Source organism: Callospermophilus lateralis, chromosome 7 (genome assembly GCF_048772815.1).
Source record: "Callospermophilus lateralis isolate mCalLat2 chromosome 7, mCalLat2.hap1, whole genome shotgun sequence".
NCBI lineage: Eukaryota > Metazoa > Chordata > Mammalia > Rodentia > Sciuridae > Callospermophilus > Callospermophilus lateralis.
The window spans coordinates 59,746,595-59,763,683 of NC_135311.1; the positions used below are offsets into that span (position 1 = coordinate 59,746,595).

Genomic DNA, 17,089 nt, shown 5'->3' on the forward strand with positions numbered 1-17,089 from the left:
AATGTTTAATATGTGTCCTCCTGAAAAGTATTTACCATCTTTTACATGGAAAAAAAAAAAAAACAGCTGGTATATTTTCACAGCATCTAGATTTATTTATGGTTTAAAGCCATAGAATTGTAGTATTATTACTCCTTTCCCACCCTGGCAGAGAATAAACATGAATTCAGAAGCACAGTGGAGTGAAAACAAAGAAGAAAAGAGAGAAAAGGCAGCAGAGAAAGACAGAAAAGGTGAATACAGAGCTACAGAAGTGTTTATTGAGCATGCTACAGAGGTAAGCAGAGTACACACAAAATGAAATTAAACAACCATCAAACCTCCCAACTTTGTTAGAAAATTAATTTTTAATTGTGCCGCTTTCAAACTATACTGAATTTTACATTTCTAAAGATGTAAAAACTCAACTAATAGAAAATATACATGACCATTCTGTCTACATAGATAACAGAATCTATGAATCTTGAAACTAAGTACATCAATTTCAAAAAGTATTGGTCATTTAACAGAATCAACAATTCAGATTGACAAGAACTGTTCAAATTAATTTGACCTGTAGATTCTGAGCCATGTTTTTATTAAAGTCAGATCTATTCCTAAATACAAAATATTTTGAAGATTTATTAAAACTCAATATTACAATGCAAGGTAAATTAAGACTAAAGGCACATAAACTTTGGTCCCACCTGGTTGTCAGTTTTAAAAAACTGCCACAAAATTAATCTTCCTGCAAATTTTCGCAGTACACTTTCTTTGTCTTTGAAAAATACATGCACCAGTTCCTGAACTAGCTAGACCAGTCTGCACATGCTCAGAAATCCACAACCATATTCCAAATCTTAATTACAAACTAAGGATGGCAATATATATTTAAATGCACGTAAGTCATGTCAACTTCAAAAACATCTACGAAAAATATTCAGCCACAAACAAGACATTACTTAGTGCTGACATTTATATGATACGTCCCACAAGAGTGTGTACAAAAAGGTTAAGATTCCACAATGCTTTCCACATAGGGCTCAAACTTACAGAAATCACTTTGTTGTCTTAAGAAATTAATACTCTGCATCTTGTTAATTTTAACTAATGCCTACATTCATAACTGAATCTAGACCAGAATTGTGATAAAAAAGGCCAATGTTTTTTTAAAAAGCAATAAAGCCTAAAGTAGTAAAAACTAAAAATGCTGCTTTATTCATTCAATATCAAGAATCTTATTTGATTAAATAGAAAGAAATGTGATAAGCCAATAATTCAAAATAAGTTCCAAGCAGGAGAAACAAAAACTTAACCTTTTTACACACCCCTGCCTAAACATATTTTAATTCCCATATAACAATGTGCCCTAGACAACCAATTCCTTTTTTCTAGTAAATGCACAATAGCAACACTAGTTTTCCTTTTTAAGGCACGTATGTCAACTAAGTTGAAAAAAAAAAGCAAAATTAAACTAAAATTTTAAACAGACAATAAAAATGGCTTCCCTATAGAACAGATGAAATACAGCAGTTAATAACTCTGCCTTTACATATGCCATTTCATTTTATAACCAAGGAATGATAACAGCATGAAAAAAAAGAAAAAAGAAAAAATGAAAAAAAAAATCAAACTCTGGTCCCCACTTTTCTGAACAGTCAATAGGTGATGACACTGAACAATGTGATTCACCCCCAATCTTCATCTCCCCTTTAAATTGTTGACTTGGAGAAAGACACTCTCAGATGATGGTTTTCACCAAGGTTATAATTATGAAGATCAATCAAGGCCTGAATAGCTTCTTCCACTGTTGCCATCTGAAGAAGAGCCATTTTGTGATCTCTTCTGAAACGAAATTATGAAATTAGATACCTCATAAAAAGTCAGAATACTTAAATTCTGCCCATTCCAGATAAAAATTTCTAAAAGCAGACTAAAAACTACTTGAAAAAAATTTTTACTTCTATCAAGTCACTAATTTAAAAACAAGGAAGCTTGCTTACTGAAAAAACTTAAATGCCTTCACAGTGCCCCCAGTGTTAGCAAACAGTGTTCGTAGATCCTCTTCTGCTACTGAAGGACTAGAAAAATTAAATGGGGGAAAAAAGTGTTAAAAACATTAATAATACATTCGATGTTTTATTAAAACAATATGTACATCCTTAATAAACGCTGGCTTAAATACTTACGGGATATTAGATAGGTGAAGGGTTGCAGAAGGAGGAAATATATTCTGAAAATTTTTCGATCCAGGTTTCTTAAAACGATGCAATGGGGAATTACCAAAATCTTTTGTTAGCCCTTGATCATCAAGTCCCTCTCGAGGTAGTTGTACAGTCTGATGTTTAGAGAGAGTAACACGAATAATTTTTCCATACATTTTCTGTCCATTAAGATGATTCATGGCTAAAAAAAAAAGTATTCCTATTAAAAAAACAATTTCAAAGTTCAAAATGAAAACAATTCTAAATTTAAAATAATAATTTACAACTATTTTCTTATTGTTTTAAAATAAACATATATTTACCATAGCTACCAGTGATTAAGACAAATTCCGTTTTAATCTCTACTAGACAAGACACTTTGCCAAAAAAAAAAGTTTCTTTCACAGAACAAATATCAAGATTATAAATATTTATCTTCCTCAAGAATCCTGCTGATGCTTGCTAGGAGTAGTGGTGTAGCCTATAATCTCAGAAACTCAGGATGCTTAGGAGGATTATGAGTTCAAGGCTAGTCTTGGCAACTTAGTAAGACTCTACCTCCAAAAAACAAAACAAAACAAAACAAAACAAAAAACAAAAAACAAAACAAAAAAACCCCCCAAACAAACCCCAAAATGCAAAAAATAAAACCACCACCACCAAAGAAACAAACTAACCAAAAGAACTGAGGATATATCACAGTGTCACTGGGTTCAATACCCACTACCCACCAATATCTTGATGATAAATTACATTTTTAGCCTCCCAAGAAAGAAATTTAGTAGCCATTCTTGACTTTTTGTTCCTTCTGCTATCCTAATTACTAAATCCTTTACTAAGGTCTTTCCCCCCACCTCTTTGGTACCAGGGACCACTGAGACAGGGTCTTACTTAGTTTCTTAGAGCCTTGTTAAGTTGCTGAGGCTAGCTCTGAGCTTGCAATCCTCCTGCCTCAGCTGCCTGAGCCACTAAGATTACAGGCATGTGCCACCATGCCTGGCTACTATGATATTCTTTCTCCAATTATCTCTCAAATTCATGTTCTATCCACTTTCTACTTTATACTGCCATTTAAACTTCATCTCCAATTGCTTTCCTGTTGAATATCTCTCTACTTTTCTCCAATTCATTCTATACACAAGGCAGCTAAATGACCTTCACAAATTACAAATGTGATCCCAGCATTATCAGCTTAGGAACAAAATATAAACTCATCCTTTAACATAGCCTGTATCTTTCCCAGTCGGACCCTTATATCTTCTAGCTTCTATGAATAGGTAGTTTTTTAATCTATGCAATTCTAATAACTATAGTGGTACTGGGAATAAAGTAGTAAAAAACCATCACAATCATCATGGAACTTGTGTTATACCTTAATATTACACTCCTTGTACTTTATGCTATAAATACAGAAAACATATATCCTGACACTAAGTGCTAGTTTTTCCTCACCTTTATTCTTGTATACATGCTGTTTTATTTTGTAACAATTTCCTATACTTTTTACTATGCCTCTTAGTCTACTCATTCTTCAAACTCACTTTTCCAAAAAGGGTTTTTCTTCATCCTTCGAAAAGATCCAGAAATTCACTAGATATTCCCCAGGTAGTAGATAGTATCTTGTACCTTTTTTAAAGATCATCATAATTTATAGCAATTACATATATTTTCCTCCTTCAGACTGTAAGGTACACAAAGACAGGACTCTGTCTTACCCTAGCACATAGAAGTATGTGAACACAGAATATTATATTGTTAGGAGTAAGGTAGGTGTGAATGGTGGGAACGTGAGGTTAAAAAGATTAATTTTATAAAATGGGTCCACTGCATTGACCCCCATAAGCTTTATTTTCAAAGAAGAAATTTACTTGCAGCCCTGTCTGCCTTAAGTGGATAGGCTACACCCCATTCCTTAGCAAACTATCTATTATCTGCAGAAGAAATGCAGGCCCGAAATAATGTTGATAAGAGGAACCCACATTACTCTGACAGGGGAGACTTTTGTGACCCTTTTCACAGATTAGATCCAGAAACTCAGGAGATAATTCTTCTTAATCATAAAATCTCTAAGAACTTATGATGAAGATTCTACTTAGAAACTGGTCAGCATGGACCAAGATGACCTAGAGTTGTCATGGCAGTGGGGACCCGAAAAGCTAATGTCATCCTGTTGCCAGTCAGCAGGTGGACCTAAGTGGGACCCTGTAGAAACTTCACTGTGATCCCCAATAAACTGGAAGACAGAAGAAGACCCACTTTCTCCCTTGATAGGGTCCTCCCCTTCCCTTTTCCTATCCCTTCAATAAACTCATGACTATTACTCTGAGCAACAGGTCTAAAATCTTCCTGACTTGATTGCAAGAACTGGGGTTTAAAGGGGGATCATCTTTGTGCTGCCTCAGTTTCCCAGAAGACCTCAACTCTATAACAATATGACTACTTCTTAAGATAGTTGTTGGGTTATTTTTAAAAGAAATGAATTGGTCTGATATTTTTAAAAAGTTATAATTTTTTTAAAATTTAAATTAAAGGTCTGACTATAACCACACTGTATGAATAGCAGAGACAAAGGCAATGAACAAGAGTAGGAAAATGAGATCAGAATCTCTACTCTTTTTGTTTTTAACAATGGGAATCTTATAAAGTCTACTTGCAAAAAATATGGCATAAATAGATAAAGTAACGTGTTTCAGAGAATGGCATTTTTTTTTTCCTCTCTGGTAAGTACCTGGGATTAGGCAGTCAACCACTGAGCCACATCCCCAGCCCCATTTTGTATTTTATTTAGGGACAGGTCTTGAGTTGCTTAGCACGTGGCTAAATTGCTGAGGCTGGCTTTGAACTCACAATCCTCCTCCCTCAGCATCCCGAGCCACTGGGATTACAGGTGTGTGCCACTGCACCTGGCTGAGAATGGCATTATTGACTGAATATAGTTTATTACCTTTCCCTTACAAGTTTGAAGAAGATGTCAGGGAATAATGAAAATTTAAGACAAATTCATAAATAATAGGAGTTTACATAGAGCTTATGAGTTCTCCCTTTATAATTCAAAATAAAATATGTATTGCTGCTCTCATTTTGTTGTTGTTGTTTACAGACACTTGTCTATTTTATTAGTCTTTTCAAAGACAATTTATGGTTTTGCTTTGCTGTCATCTATACTACTAATTTCTAGTCTTTAATTTCTCACTTCCTTGGCACACCCTATTTTTTTGTTTGGAATTTGAGTGTGTTTTATAGGCACTGATGATATAAGCACATATTTTTATTGTCATTTATATCAAGAAAGTAAAATTTATCCTAGCAGCAATGAGAATAAGAAATTATTTATCAATACTTATAGTCCAAAAATTATAAGTCAAAACTTTACTGTCAATATCTGGTAACATTGGGGATAAATGATTTACATATGTAAGTACTAAATGGACTGAAATGTGGCCCCCATTCCCAGTCAATGCATATGTTGAAACCCTAATTTCTAATGACAATCTATACAGGCAGGACCTTTAAGGAAGTTATGAAGGTTAAATGAGGTCATCATGGTGGGGTCCTAATTCAATAGGACTGGTATCCTCACAAGAGAAGGAGAACTCTCATTATGCTTACACAATGAAAAGTCCATGTAAGAACACAGGCAGAGAGCTACAAGCCAAGAGTCTTCAAAATCCAAATCTGCTAGCACCTTGAGATCTGAAACTTCAGTATTTAAAATTCATGAGGAAATAAATTTGTTTAAGCTACAAATCAAATTATTTTGTTCTGTAGCCTAAGCAGACCAATGTAAGTATGATAAAAATTAAAATCTACACATAAAAAAAAAAAAAAAGAGCTGGGGATATAGCTCAGTTGGTAGAGTGCTTGCCTTGCAAGCACAAGGCCCTGGGTTCAATTCCCAGCAGCAGCACCACCACCATCAACAACAACAAATTCAGAAGTTATTTCTTTAAATTTTCCCTCAAATGATTCTCAACCATGATTCGGCATTCTTTATACAAGTGAATTTAATGCCACCCAAACCTCAAACAGTAATTTTAAAAACATGAAATATTTGAGAATGCTATGTTGATTATGAAGCACTGTCAAATGCTACTTTCAAGTGTATATTAAAAAAATGGTAATGACCACCCTCACCAGAATACAGAAGTATACACAAACTGAGGAGGGGGAAACAATATACTAAACACCTATGACATAAATAGCTCTTTTTTATATCTTTCCCTTAAGACAGATATTGTAATTTTAAAACTGGAGAGCCAGATGAATAATTTTATATCTTATATGAAATACCAAAACCACTGCCAAGAAACACTAAGTTCAAACTTAACTGTTTGAAATTCAAACTTTTCTGATTTTAATGACTGAAATTAGTCAAGTGTATCATATTCACCCCCAAGTGTCACACAAATATAACAGCAAAAACACACTATTCCTTACTTCCAAAATAGTAAATTTCAAAAATTAACAATGTGAACACAACCATTCTGAGGCAGCAATGTCCCTGAAACTCAATAAATCCAATTATAAACTAAAAACTTGGTAAAATTTATAGTCAACCAGATTTTGAATATATAGTTGTATTTCGATTTATGTGATTTGTGTGTGAAGTCCAAAAAATGTAATTTAAATTAAAATAAATTATTATCTAAGCAATGATGTACATGTATTTTGACTAAAGTACAATTTAATATTCCCGAAGACACAGGTTTAATATTCCCATTGACAGAGATTTTTCATTTTGTTAAGAACTTGGTAACCCTAAAAGACACATTCCAGGTGACCTTTTCCATTTCTAAGTTTAGCCAAATACAGCTTCTAATACACAGAATAGCCAGAAATAAAAACTACTAAGAAGAATCATCAATATAAAAGTTGCAATTCTTGGGCTGGGGATGTAGCTCAGCGGTAGAATAGTTGTCTACAATGTGCAAGGGTCTGGGTTCAATCCCCAGCTAGCACCACATAAAGAGAGTAGAAGAGTGTTAAATAATTCTTGCAATTTTGGAGCTAAAATATTTTCCCAATAGAACTGCTTGAGAAATGCTAGGAGGAAAACAGAAAAATACAGATATACTCATCATGTACAAATAATCACATTAAAATATGAAAATTAAAATGACATTTTGAGCCGTGGCCATTAAAAAACAAACAAACAACAATAACAACAACAACAATTTCTTACTGATGTAAAGGCATTTAATTTTACTCTGATTCGTAAAATTAAATGTTTTAATTTGTATTTGAAAACATATAAACATGTAGTTTAATCTTACCAAGTTGTGATTGGTTTCCATCAGCCATCTGTATTAGAGCACTGTCTTTCTTATTGTACAAAATCTTCACGCGCTGCACATCTCCATAAACACCTTTTTTGGAGCCACAGAGAGGTAATCCAAAAATGGAATTAATTTTACGTGCAAGGCAGCTAACAACTAATCTTTCTGACATATCAATGAAACATTCAGACATCAACATGATCACTCATTCAATCTCATCATTCTCACAAATGAATAAAGAAGATCAAGATTTTGAACAGTGAATTTTGAAAAGAATAATTTTTGATAAACCCTCAAAGCTATGTGAATGATATTAAATTAAAGACCATGCAAAATAAATCAGCATGCATTAAAACAAATTTTGTGTCTATGGAGAGTTTTAAATAGCAAAGAAAAATAGCAAAAGATTTACTATTCAACTTTAAGCCAAAGTGCTAGCTACAAATAAGAATTAAGGTGAAACAAAAATCAAATCAATAATAAAAGTATAGTGCTAACAATAACATACCGAAGAGGGTAAACAGACTTTGGGGCGTAACCATCTTTAGAAGGAGAGAAGAGCAAGCAGCGTAAGACAAGAAGAGAGAAGAGTCGAGGAAGAGCGGAGATGAACAGATCATCCATAACGAAGGGTGGTTCCCGCAGAATGGTGAGGTGGTCATGGATCATGGTTCAAGGCGGTTAATTGGGGCAAGTTGGTCCGAGGAACATTTGTTCAAGCACAGAAGCATGAACATAGGGAATGGAGACAGGGAATGAAGACAAGGACAAGGAAAATAAAGGATAAGACAGGGAAGGGAATGGGCATTTGGGAAAAGACAAGGAAAGGGAAGGTGAACACACAGGGAAAAGGATGAAATGGGGAAGGGAAACAGCAATGCAGAAGAAAAAAATAAGGAATTGGGGAACAAAAAAAAAATAAAATATAGGTCAGTACATAGGAAATGCAGGAATTTGGTCAGAAAATGGTTGGTTTATGTACTGTACAAGAAAAACTGAGTAAAATGTAGTCATCCAAGACAAATATGGGTAAAGTACATCTATATCAAAGAGTAAATTACAGCATTTCATCTCAACATAGGGAAGGAGAGCATGCATAGGAATTTTAAACTTTGAACTTTAACTGCATAAGCATGGCTGGTTATGAAATGCAGGCAAAGGTCTTAAAATAAAAACAAAGGTACTCTGATTCAAACATTTTAGCATGCAGAACTGTGAATGATAACAGTATTAAATGATAAAATAAGCTTAATGTTCATATTAACAGAGGCCAATTAAAAATGAAAAAGTATTCAAATTAGACATCATAAACTGGTAACACTTAGCTTCCCACATTTCATACCAGCTCTCATAGCAATCAAAATAAAATATACCAGACATAAAATGTACAACTACAGAAAATAACAGCAATTTTATTTAACAAGAAAGGGGTGGGGAATAAAAGTTGAAAATATTTTTAGAAGACAATGACTAATAACTGCAAAGAAAAAATTACTAAGAAAGACTGGAAGAGTGCCTCGTCAAGATCTTTGGAAGAACCTTCAAAGAAAAATGTATTAGAGTAGTTCACATAAAATAAGATTTAAAAAAAATGCAATGACACATAAGCATGAAATGAACAAGCAAATAATTAGAAAAGGCAAAGAGCAAAATTGTTTTACAGTTAAATTTGCAAATTAGATCATATTTGCATTTGAGAACAACAAAAAGATAAAAAGCCAAACTACGGTACTTCACCATATTTTTCTTAGGAAAAATAGGTAGTTAGGTTAAAAATATATACATATATAAAAAGATATGACTGTCTAAGGAAATAAGTATTACCTAAACAAATACATAGATTTTATTCAGAAATAGAAACACAGAAAATATTTTGGCTAATGAATGTACATAAAAAAGAAAGGCAAGTGCAAAATGAAATAAACATGAAAAACTTTCACAAATGAAATGGAGTTAAAGAATAACATTAGAAAATTATTTTACTAACCTCTTCATTTAAATTGCTAACCAACAGGACTGTATTGCCACCAGCTGAGACTCCAGGCATACCCACTCGGCCAGCAGCAGCTGCAGCAGCTGCTGCAGCAGCATTTGGAATAGCCAAAGGACTCAGAGCTCCTGGAACAGCTGCAACAGGAAGCCCTAATTTTAAAATAAAGCATATTTTACGAAACACACACAAGTCGTTTACAAAAACCAATTTAAGCACGATGGCTGCATGGCTTATGGCAGCTGACCGTTCCAAAAGGTTCCTGAAAGTTAATTTTCATGTTTAGCAAAATGGTGTGGTGATATGTAGTAAAGTAACTGATTTCAACATTCTCATTAATTATTAGAACTAGGGTACATACCTGTATTGTTAAAAAAATTAAATATATAACATTCCACCATCCTATGGAAAAGCAAACAAAGTATGAGGAATGTATTTTCAAGTCAGAGACTTGAAAAATTCACTTCCCTGGTTTATAGTGAGAAGTATAAAAAATACCGTTCTCAATATAACACCTATCCTTTTTCTACAAGAGCTACTGCCTTCATAAACTCACACCTGAAATCAGTTTCTGCCTACAACACAAATGTAGTAAGTTCTTTCCTAAAGACAATGTTACCCTAAGCATTTAATTCATCCAAATGACTTAAAAGAAAATCTTAAGCAAACTTGTCTTCATTTCACACTCAAGTAGTTATAATAAATATCAGTTTCTCAAACAAGGCTCTCCCAGTAGAGAGAACAAATTTCATTCTATTATAGACTTTGCTTCCAACCTAATTTCTCTGGTCCTAGTTCCTAATTTCTATGGTCCTAGTTTCTCATCTACTGTCTTTTTTAAAAGTCATCCCTTTTGACTTTTTAAGATTTCCCTTAAGCACCCTTTGAAGAATAGTTTCATCCTTAAATTCTTACATATCAAATTTACAAAAAAAATTATTAATATTATTTTTTACCTCGCCATGATAAAGGGACATTCCAAATGATGTTGACCTCATGACATACCTGGGTGGAACTGGCCCTTAGCACAGTTGTTCCATTAGTTCACCTTTTATTCCTTCTTCTCTTTCCAGACTTCTGTGCATTTCATAAGGATCTGCTGTTACCTTTAGTTCGGAGATCTTATTCAAGTTTTACATCATTTTACAGAAACTAGTACGACCTTTCACTGGCAGTGTGAAGAGTTCTTTGAGATTCACAATTCTTACCTAAGTTTCTGACAAAAATTTTTCCCTCTTGTTATCTCTCAATTCCACCTTTACCCCTCCTAAGTACTCTGTAAGTGGAAAGATTTTTCTCAATTTATACTCTTGCTCTAGATGAGTATATTTTACAGTTTTTGCCCACAGCATTTTTAGAACTCCCTTTCCTTCTTGTTTTCTTCTTTTGACTTTCCTTTCTGTTTTGAAAAATTTCCAACATATATAAGTGAAGAGAGACTAGAATGAATCCCTATGTACCATCTCCCAAGTTTAACAATTTTCATTTCAGGGATGATCTTGTTTCACCTACTCACCTATTTTATTTTTAAAGTAAATCCCAGAGATATGAATCTTATTTTAAAATAGAAAATTCACATTTTTATATTAAAAGTAAAGTCAAGATTTGGATTGTGGGAAAAAATACATAAAAACAGAAAATTCTCATGATTAATATTTACTAATGCACATCAGTCTTCAGTGCTTTTCTGGATCCATGAGTGAGGATCCTTTTAACCAACTACTGTATTATATTACTAAATTCTTCATATTAAATACTATAGTTATTATTAAATTTCACAAGCAGTTTCCACTTAACAATGAATATTTTCATTTTTTGCCAAGATACATATAAAGATACACTTCTAATTCTTAAGTAAACACTCATACTTAGTAATCTTTTTCTTGCATCCTTTTGGAAAGGGACCTCTCCACACTTTTTTTTAAACACTATTTTGGTACTTCAGACAGCTCTGGCCAAATGCACACAGTATTCAACTTAAGTTGACAACACAATTATTTAATAGTAGTGGAAATTCCAGATGTAGTCATTATATTGTCAAATCATTTCTTTGTTTTCCTGCCTTTAATTGGCTCTTAGTAGGAAAAAAAAAGTAACTTAAAATTCAGTTAAATTCTATGGTCTTTATGAGATCCAAAGTTGATAGCAAAAAAAATCAAAAAACAAAACCACCAACTGCAATACATGGCATGCAAAAAAAAAAAAAAAAGTTCAGTATCAAATCTCAAATTCTCTCTGCCTCACATGTGTGAGGCAAGTGCTCTACCTATAACCCCTTTCCTACGATAAAAAAAAAAAAAATCTATTTCATTTTGGACAGACATGACATGATTCACAGGGTCCACTAACCCAGAAAAACTTAACTGAAGAATTAATTAGACAGATGGGTACCCAAATTAAAATAACTTGTAAATTCCTAGAATTTTCTTGACTCTTGACTCATACTATTTCCTATTTATTTAAAATACTCTATCTCCTGTTTATTTACTAGAATTGTTTTGAACTTTGTATCCCACAGTGAAGAAGTTTTGAAACTTTTCTTTGTCAGAAGCCCTTCTACACTTTTAAAAATTACTGAGGATCACAAAGAGCTTTTGTTTATTGGGGTTATATCTAGTGACACCTATCATAATAGAAATTAAAAATTAAAACCAAGAACTTCTTTTTAAAGATCACACATCCTATTGACCTTCAGGGTAATACAGAATATTCCACCATGAGCAAGAAAATAAAAGTGAAAAATGCCAGATACATTTTGTACTATGAAAATAGTTTTGACTTAGTGGACCCTATGAGAAGGCATCAGGGACTTCCAAGGATCTCTAGATAACGTTTTGCAAATATTGGTATACTTGGCATGGTGCTTTGTATAAAAGAATTCCTAAAAAACATACAAACAAATTTTTAAAATGAATTTAACTCACTTCAAAGAAAAGAAAATGCTGTAATACATGACATTTTTTAAAATGTTAAAGTACATACTTAAATTATACATTACTGGCACTTGCAAAATTTATAGTTCTAAGTCACCAATTACTCTTTCTTCCTTGTTGACTTTTCAAAAAAAAATCACAAATACATAAAACATACAAAATTCTATAAAAATTCACCATCTAAACATATAATTTTTGTGAAAAACTGATACATTTCTATCATGTCAATCAAATTAAATAATCTAAGTAGAGATTATTTAATTTACCAATAAATTCAAATATGGTAGAAACTTGTTTAAAAAACACTTAATATTTAAAAAATAATTTCTTAAAATGTGTTTTTGTCTTGCGATATGGGTTGTTATAATGGAGATAACTTGGTGGTATAGTATTATTTAGAATATCAAGTCTTAACATGACAAAATTATTATTGGGATTAAAAGAATTAATAATTAAAATGAATTTAACATGGCAAGTAGGAACCCCTCTTTTTTAGTATGGAAGACATAAAAGATTAAAAAAAACAAAAACATTCTTGCCAAAAGGAAAAAAAATGCAGAAAAGCTGTATTCTAATAAATGATAATGTTCTTTAGCAAAAAGACTGGCAACTATCCAATAAAGAAAAGCTGAGACTCAACAGATGCAATTTACTTCCCTCTAATAAGGAGGTAATAAAAATCTTAACCAAAAAGTGGAATTAAGCTGGGACACTCCCACTGTTGTTACAAACGCTAATTCATAGTCCCCCACTTTTTTCTTTATTACCTTTCTTGCCCACCATGCTACTACGTAAGGTGATCTGTTACATCAAAGGATCTTTCTATATTTCAAACAGCCTGTACTAGAGTGTTCTTAAGAGACAAGGGGCAGTTACCATCTGCTTTTTTCCCCCAGCATCTGCTCTTAATGCCAGGAATATGGTTTTTTTCCTTATTATTTCCTTCTCGGAGTTGGTAACTTAGAAGAAAACACACACTACTTTTATAAAGTTTTAAATCACTAGGGTAGTTTAAAATTTTACTGGACTTTTAAAGCCTCTGAGGATAAGTAATATACTCTTCTCTGAAAAATTACTATTAATCAGATAAATAAAATACATTATACTTAATCTAAATTATGTTTGTTGCAATGAAAATATAAAAACCAACTAGAAGGTAATCCCAGCAACTCAGTCCAAGGCCAACATTGTCAACTTAGTGAGTCCCTGTCTAAATTTTTTTAAAAAGTGCTGGGAATCACTCAGTGGTAGAAGACTCCTGAATTTAATCCCCAGTACTGGGGATGGGGGATATAAAAACCTACAAAATACTTCATGATGTTCTATTCTTATTATAATAAATTCTGCAAAGAATTCCGCACTGTATTTTTCATGTAAATGTGAACGTCTAAGTATAACATAATAATTTTACCATTTTCACTTTGTCAAAGCTGTATAAAACATCATACACGTACACACACAGAGGCTGGCTCCCAATATAGTATTTTTAGTTATAAAAATCATAATTGCAATGATTTGCATTTGTAGCTAAGTATTAATCCATTTTCTGTTACTAATCAAGTACCTAGATACTTACATTTTTTTAGTTCAGTTTTGGAAGTTGAAAGTCACATATCAGGCAAGCTCCATCTGTCTGGCCTCTGGTTATAGCTCCCCTGGCCGTGTTATAACATGGTGAATGGCATTAAGATGAGAGTGCATGCAAGGAGATATCACATGGCAAGATACTAATGAAGCCAAAAGTCAGCAACTGGGAAGTAGCCAGTCCATGGTTCAACTCTTAAGAATCAGAGTACCATAAGAACTACATCAATTCCTTCAGAGGGCAATACCTTCACTGACACAACAACCTCCACTAATCTCTTTCTCTTAAAGGTCACACCACCTGTTAACATTCCCATCACTGGGGACCAAATTTCCAACACACAAACCCTTGGTGGACAAATCATATCCAACCATCACTAAGGCAGAAGGTATGCTGGAAAAAACCCCTATTTACATATATTGATGATGAGAGATCAAAATGCCTGTTTTACTCCCAAGACTGTTATAAGGACAAAATAACATTGAAGAACTTTTTTTGTAAATTGCCACATGCTGAAGAAAAAAGTACCACAGGGATCTTTTCCACATAAAATGATCTTCATTAGCTAGGCCACCTAGATATTCTGAGTGACGTAAAAATTTATAAAGTTTTCATGTTAGTTCTGACATTGTATCATTACTAACCTTTCTTCCACTCAAAACTGATGATAGGGGTTGGTAGAGCAACTCAGTGGTAGAGCAACTGCCTAGTATGTGTAAGGCACTGGGTTCAATTCTCAGCACCTCATGTAAATAAATAAATTAAATAGAGATCCATTGGCAACTAAAAATAAAATTATAAACTGATGATAGCCACACAGTCATACATTGGACAGAAGGGATATAATTTAGCTCTCCCTCTTTCTTTCAAGTCATATTTCACTGAAACACATAAGCATCCTAAGTCTAACATGTTAAGTAAAGAATTAAATGAGTTTTACTAATTTATTTCAAACCATTGACAATTTTTAATTGTGATTTCTAATTAACTTTATTTGAAAGTATTATATTTACAGAAAAATTAAAGACATTATAAAGTTTCTACAGAATTTGAGCACCAAATTTTCCCTTAAAACATCATAGATTGGCATGGAATAGTTGGTACAATTAATCAGCCAATATATATTTACTGAAGTCTACACTTCATTCACATTTCTTTACTTTACACCTAATATTCTTCTAGTTTTTCTAAAATTCCATATCATATTTTGTTGTTTCCTTAAGCAACTCTTAACTAATAAATGTTTACCCTGTGATTTTTAAAGATGAAGAATTTTATTTTTAATCCTTGCACTTGCCATTCTAAAACTTCCATCCAAAGTTAATTACATAATTTCTTTTAATCATTCTTCGCTTCCCTGATCAAGACATCTGGTAGTTAATAATCTTTATTACTTCTGTCCAGAACACGCTGGTGGTGGAACTCCAAAAGCCCCATCTAACTCTTTAAGTATGGAGTCCTGGATATGAAAGGCAATTCTTATGACATTTCATGCATTGGAAGTAAAAATTTGTTTTTTAAAAAATGATAATTTTGATTATTTCCTGAAACAATCCATTCCTCATTTTCCACAACCTTCCCATCAATACCTATTTTGTTCTCTGAAATCCACTCTCTTTTCTATCATTACTAACTATATTTTGCATTACAAGTTTACTTTGTAATTCAAAATACAGTAAAATTTGTCATAATGGAAAAACTTCAATAATGCCTCAAAATCAATTTATCTCCCTAAACCTTTCCCCAAAGGGAAGAAAAAGAATGCTTTATTCATCAACATTACCACCCAATATTACTTTCACAACTGCTATTCTATAATCATCAATAAGATAACTTTGTCTATATAAACATGATAAAAAAAATCCCACTAAGACTCACAATGGTCCTTAAGAGTATCTCTTATTTTCTAATCCTCAAAATTTCTACTGTATTTTTGATCCAATCTAATAAAATAAATTCAAGGACTTAAGTTAGCTTCAGAAACAAATACTGGCTATCATGTTGCAAGCATCATTACAAGCCAAGCACTGTGCAAAATTCTTTGCACATATTAACACATTTAATTCCCACAACAACCGTAGATGACAGGGATTATGATCCTATCTATTATAAATGTGAAAGTTGAGATAATGAAGGCAAACCAGATTATGAACTCTGGAAAGTTGAAACTGAAGCCTATAATTATGCATACTGCCTCGCTAGAAACATTTCCCTTTGGGTAACACTTAATTCCGAAACTACCAACCCATTTCTCCTTCCTTTCTGTGGCATATTTCTTCATACAATACTAGGTACTTTTTAAGAATCATATTTATATCCTTACTTTCTTGCAATTTGATACCCACTCTTGTCGATAATTTTATGATAATTACTGGATTAAATAGTTACTTCTAATTTTAATCATATTTGTTTGAGCCTTCAATATCATACCTGTGGCCTCTGAATTCATAACCTCACAGAACTCTTTTAAGTTCTAGACAAAATTTCATATGGTCTGGTGGAGTTCTCTACATTTCATAAATAATCATATCGAATGCCATATGGTGTTACTTTTATATTTAATGTTGCCCATATTTATAGCAACATTGTTTTCTCATTTCCTATTTCTACTTTAGATTCACAATTATATCTTACTTAGATCAACAATCTCTGATCTAGTAATCCCAGTCTCATTTTCAACTAACAGCCTGGAATCACTGTTGGTGTATTAAAACTGAACTGATCAGTTTTACTTTACTCAACTGCTTAAAAACAGCTGATGATTATTCACAGCAAAAGTTCTTAACCAATTTTTTCATCAGTTACTCCTCTGATCTGGTGAAGACCAAATACCTTAGACTTAGTATATGCTGTCATGAGATGTTCACAGATATGCTGAAGCTCTCATCATTTGATCTTTAAAGACACTAGTAATTCCAGTATAAAATTCACATTCCTTGGATAACATTGTTTCTAAGATCTTGTCCCACATAATTCTTTGTAGCATCACTACTTTTCACATTTTTCCAATTATCCTATGCATCACTCATAACATTTGCCAGTCCTAAAATATGACCTTTACTGTTACATATGATGTGTTTCTGACCCATAAAACCCTCACAATTTCTCCTTTCGATGGAAAA

The 17,089-nt window shown here is 32.8% G+C and overlaps 1 protein-coding gene and 1 non-coding gene across 5 annotated transcripts in view; one reads left to right on the forward strand and one right to left on the reverse strand.

Annotated features, from left to right (window-relative positions):
- Positions 1-327: 327 nt before the first annotated feature.
- Positions 328-17,089, reverse strand: part of Ptbp2 (polypyrimidine tract binding protein 2) — a 69,794-nt gene continuing 53,032 nt past the window's right edge. Inside the window, exons 9-14 of one of the 4 annotated variants that reach the window (XM_076863444.1) lie at positions 9,447-9,586; positions 7,968-8,001; positions 7,457-7,549; positions 2,169-2,385; positions 1,983-2,060; positions 328-1,821 (exon numbers count right to left, since the gene is read on the reverse strand). In XM_076863444.1, coding sequence (XP_076719559.1) covers positions 1,692-1,821; positions 1,983-2,060; positions 2,169-2,385; positions 7,457-7,549; positions 7,968-8,001; positions 9,447-9,586 — 692 coding nt within the window. In that variant the 3' untranslated portion in view covers positions 328-1,691. Of the gene's footprint in view, positions 1,825-1,982; positions 2,061-2,168; positions 2,386-7,456; positions 7,550-7,967; positions 8,002-9,446; positions 9,602-17,089 lie in introns of all 4 variants that reach the window. The other 3 variants (XM_076863443.1, XM_076863442.1, XM_076863441.1) reach the window with 3 other exon arrangements.
- Positions 6,015-6,090, forward strand: Trnaa-ugc (transfer RNA alanine (anticodon UGC)). The gene has a single exon. It is a non-coding gene; the product is annotated as a tRNA-Ala (tRNA).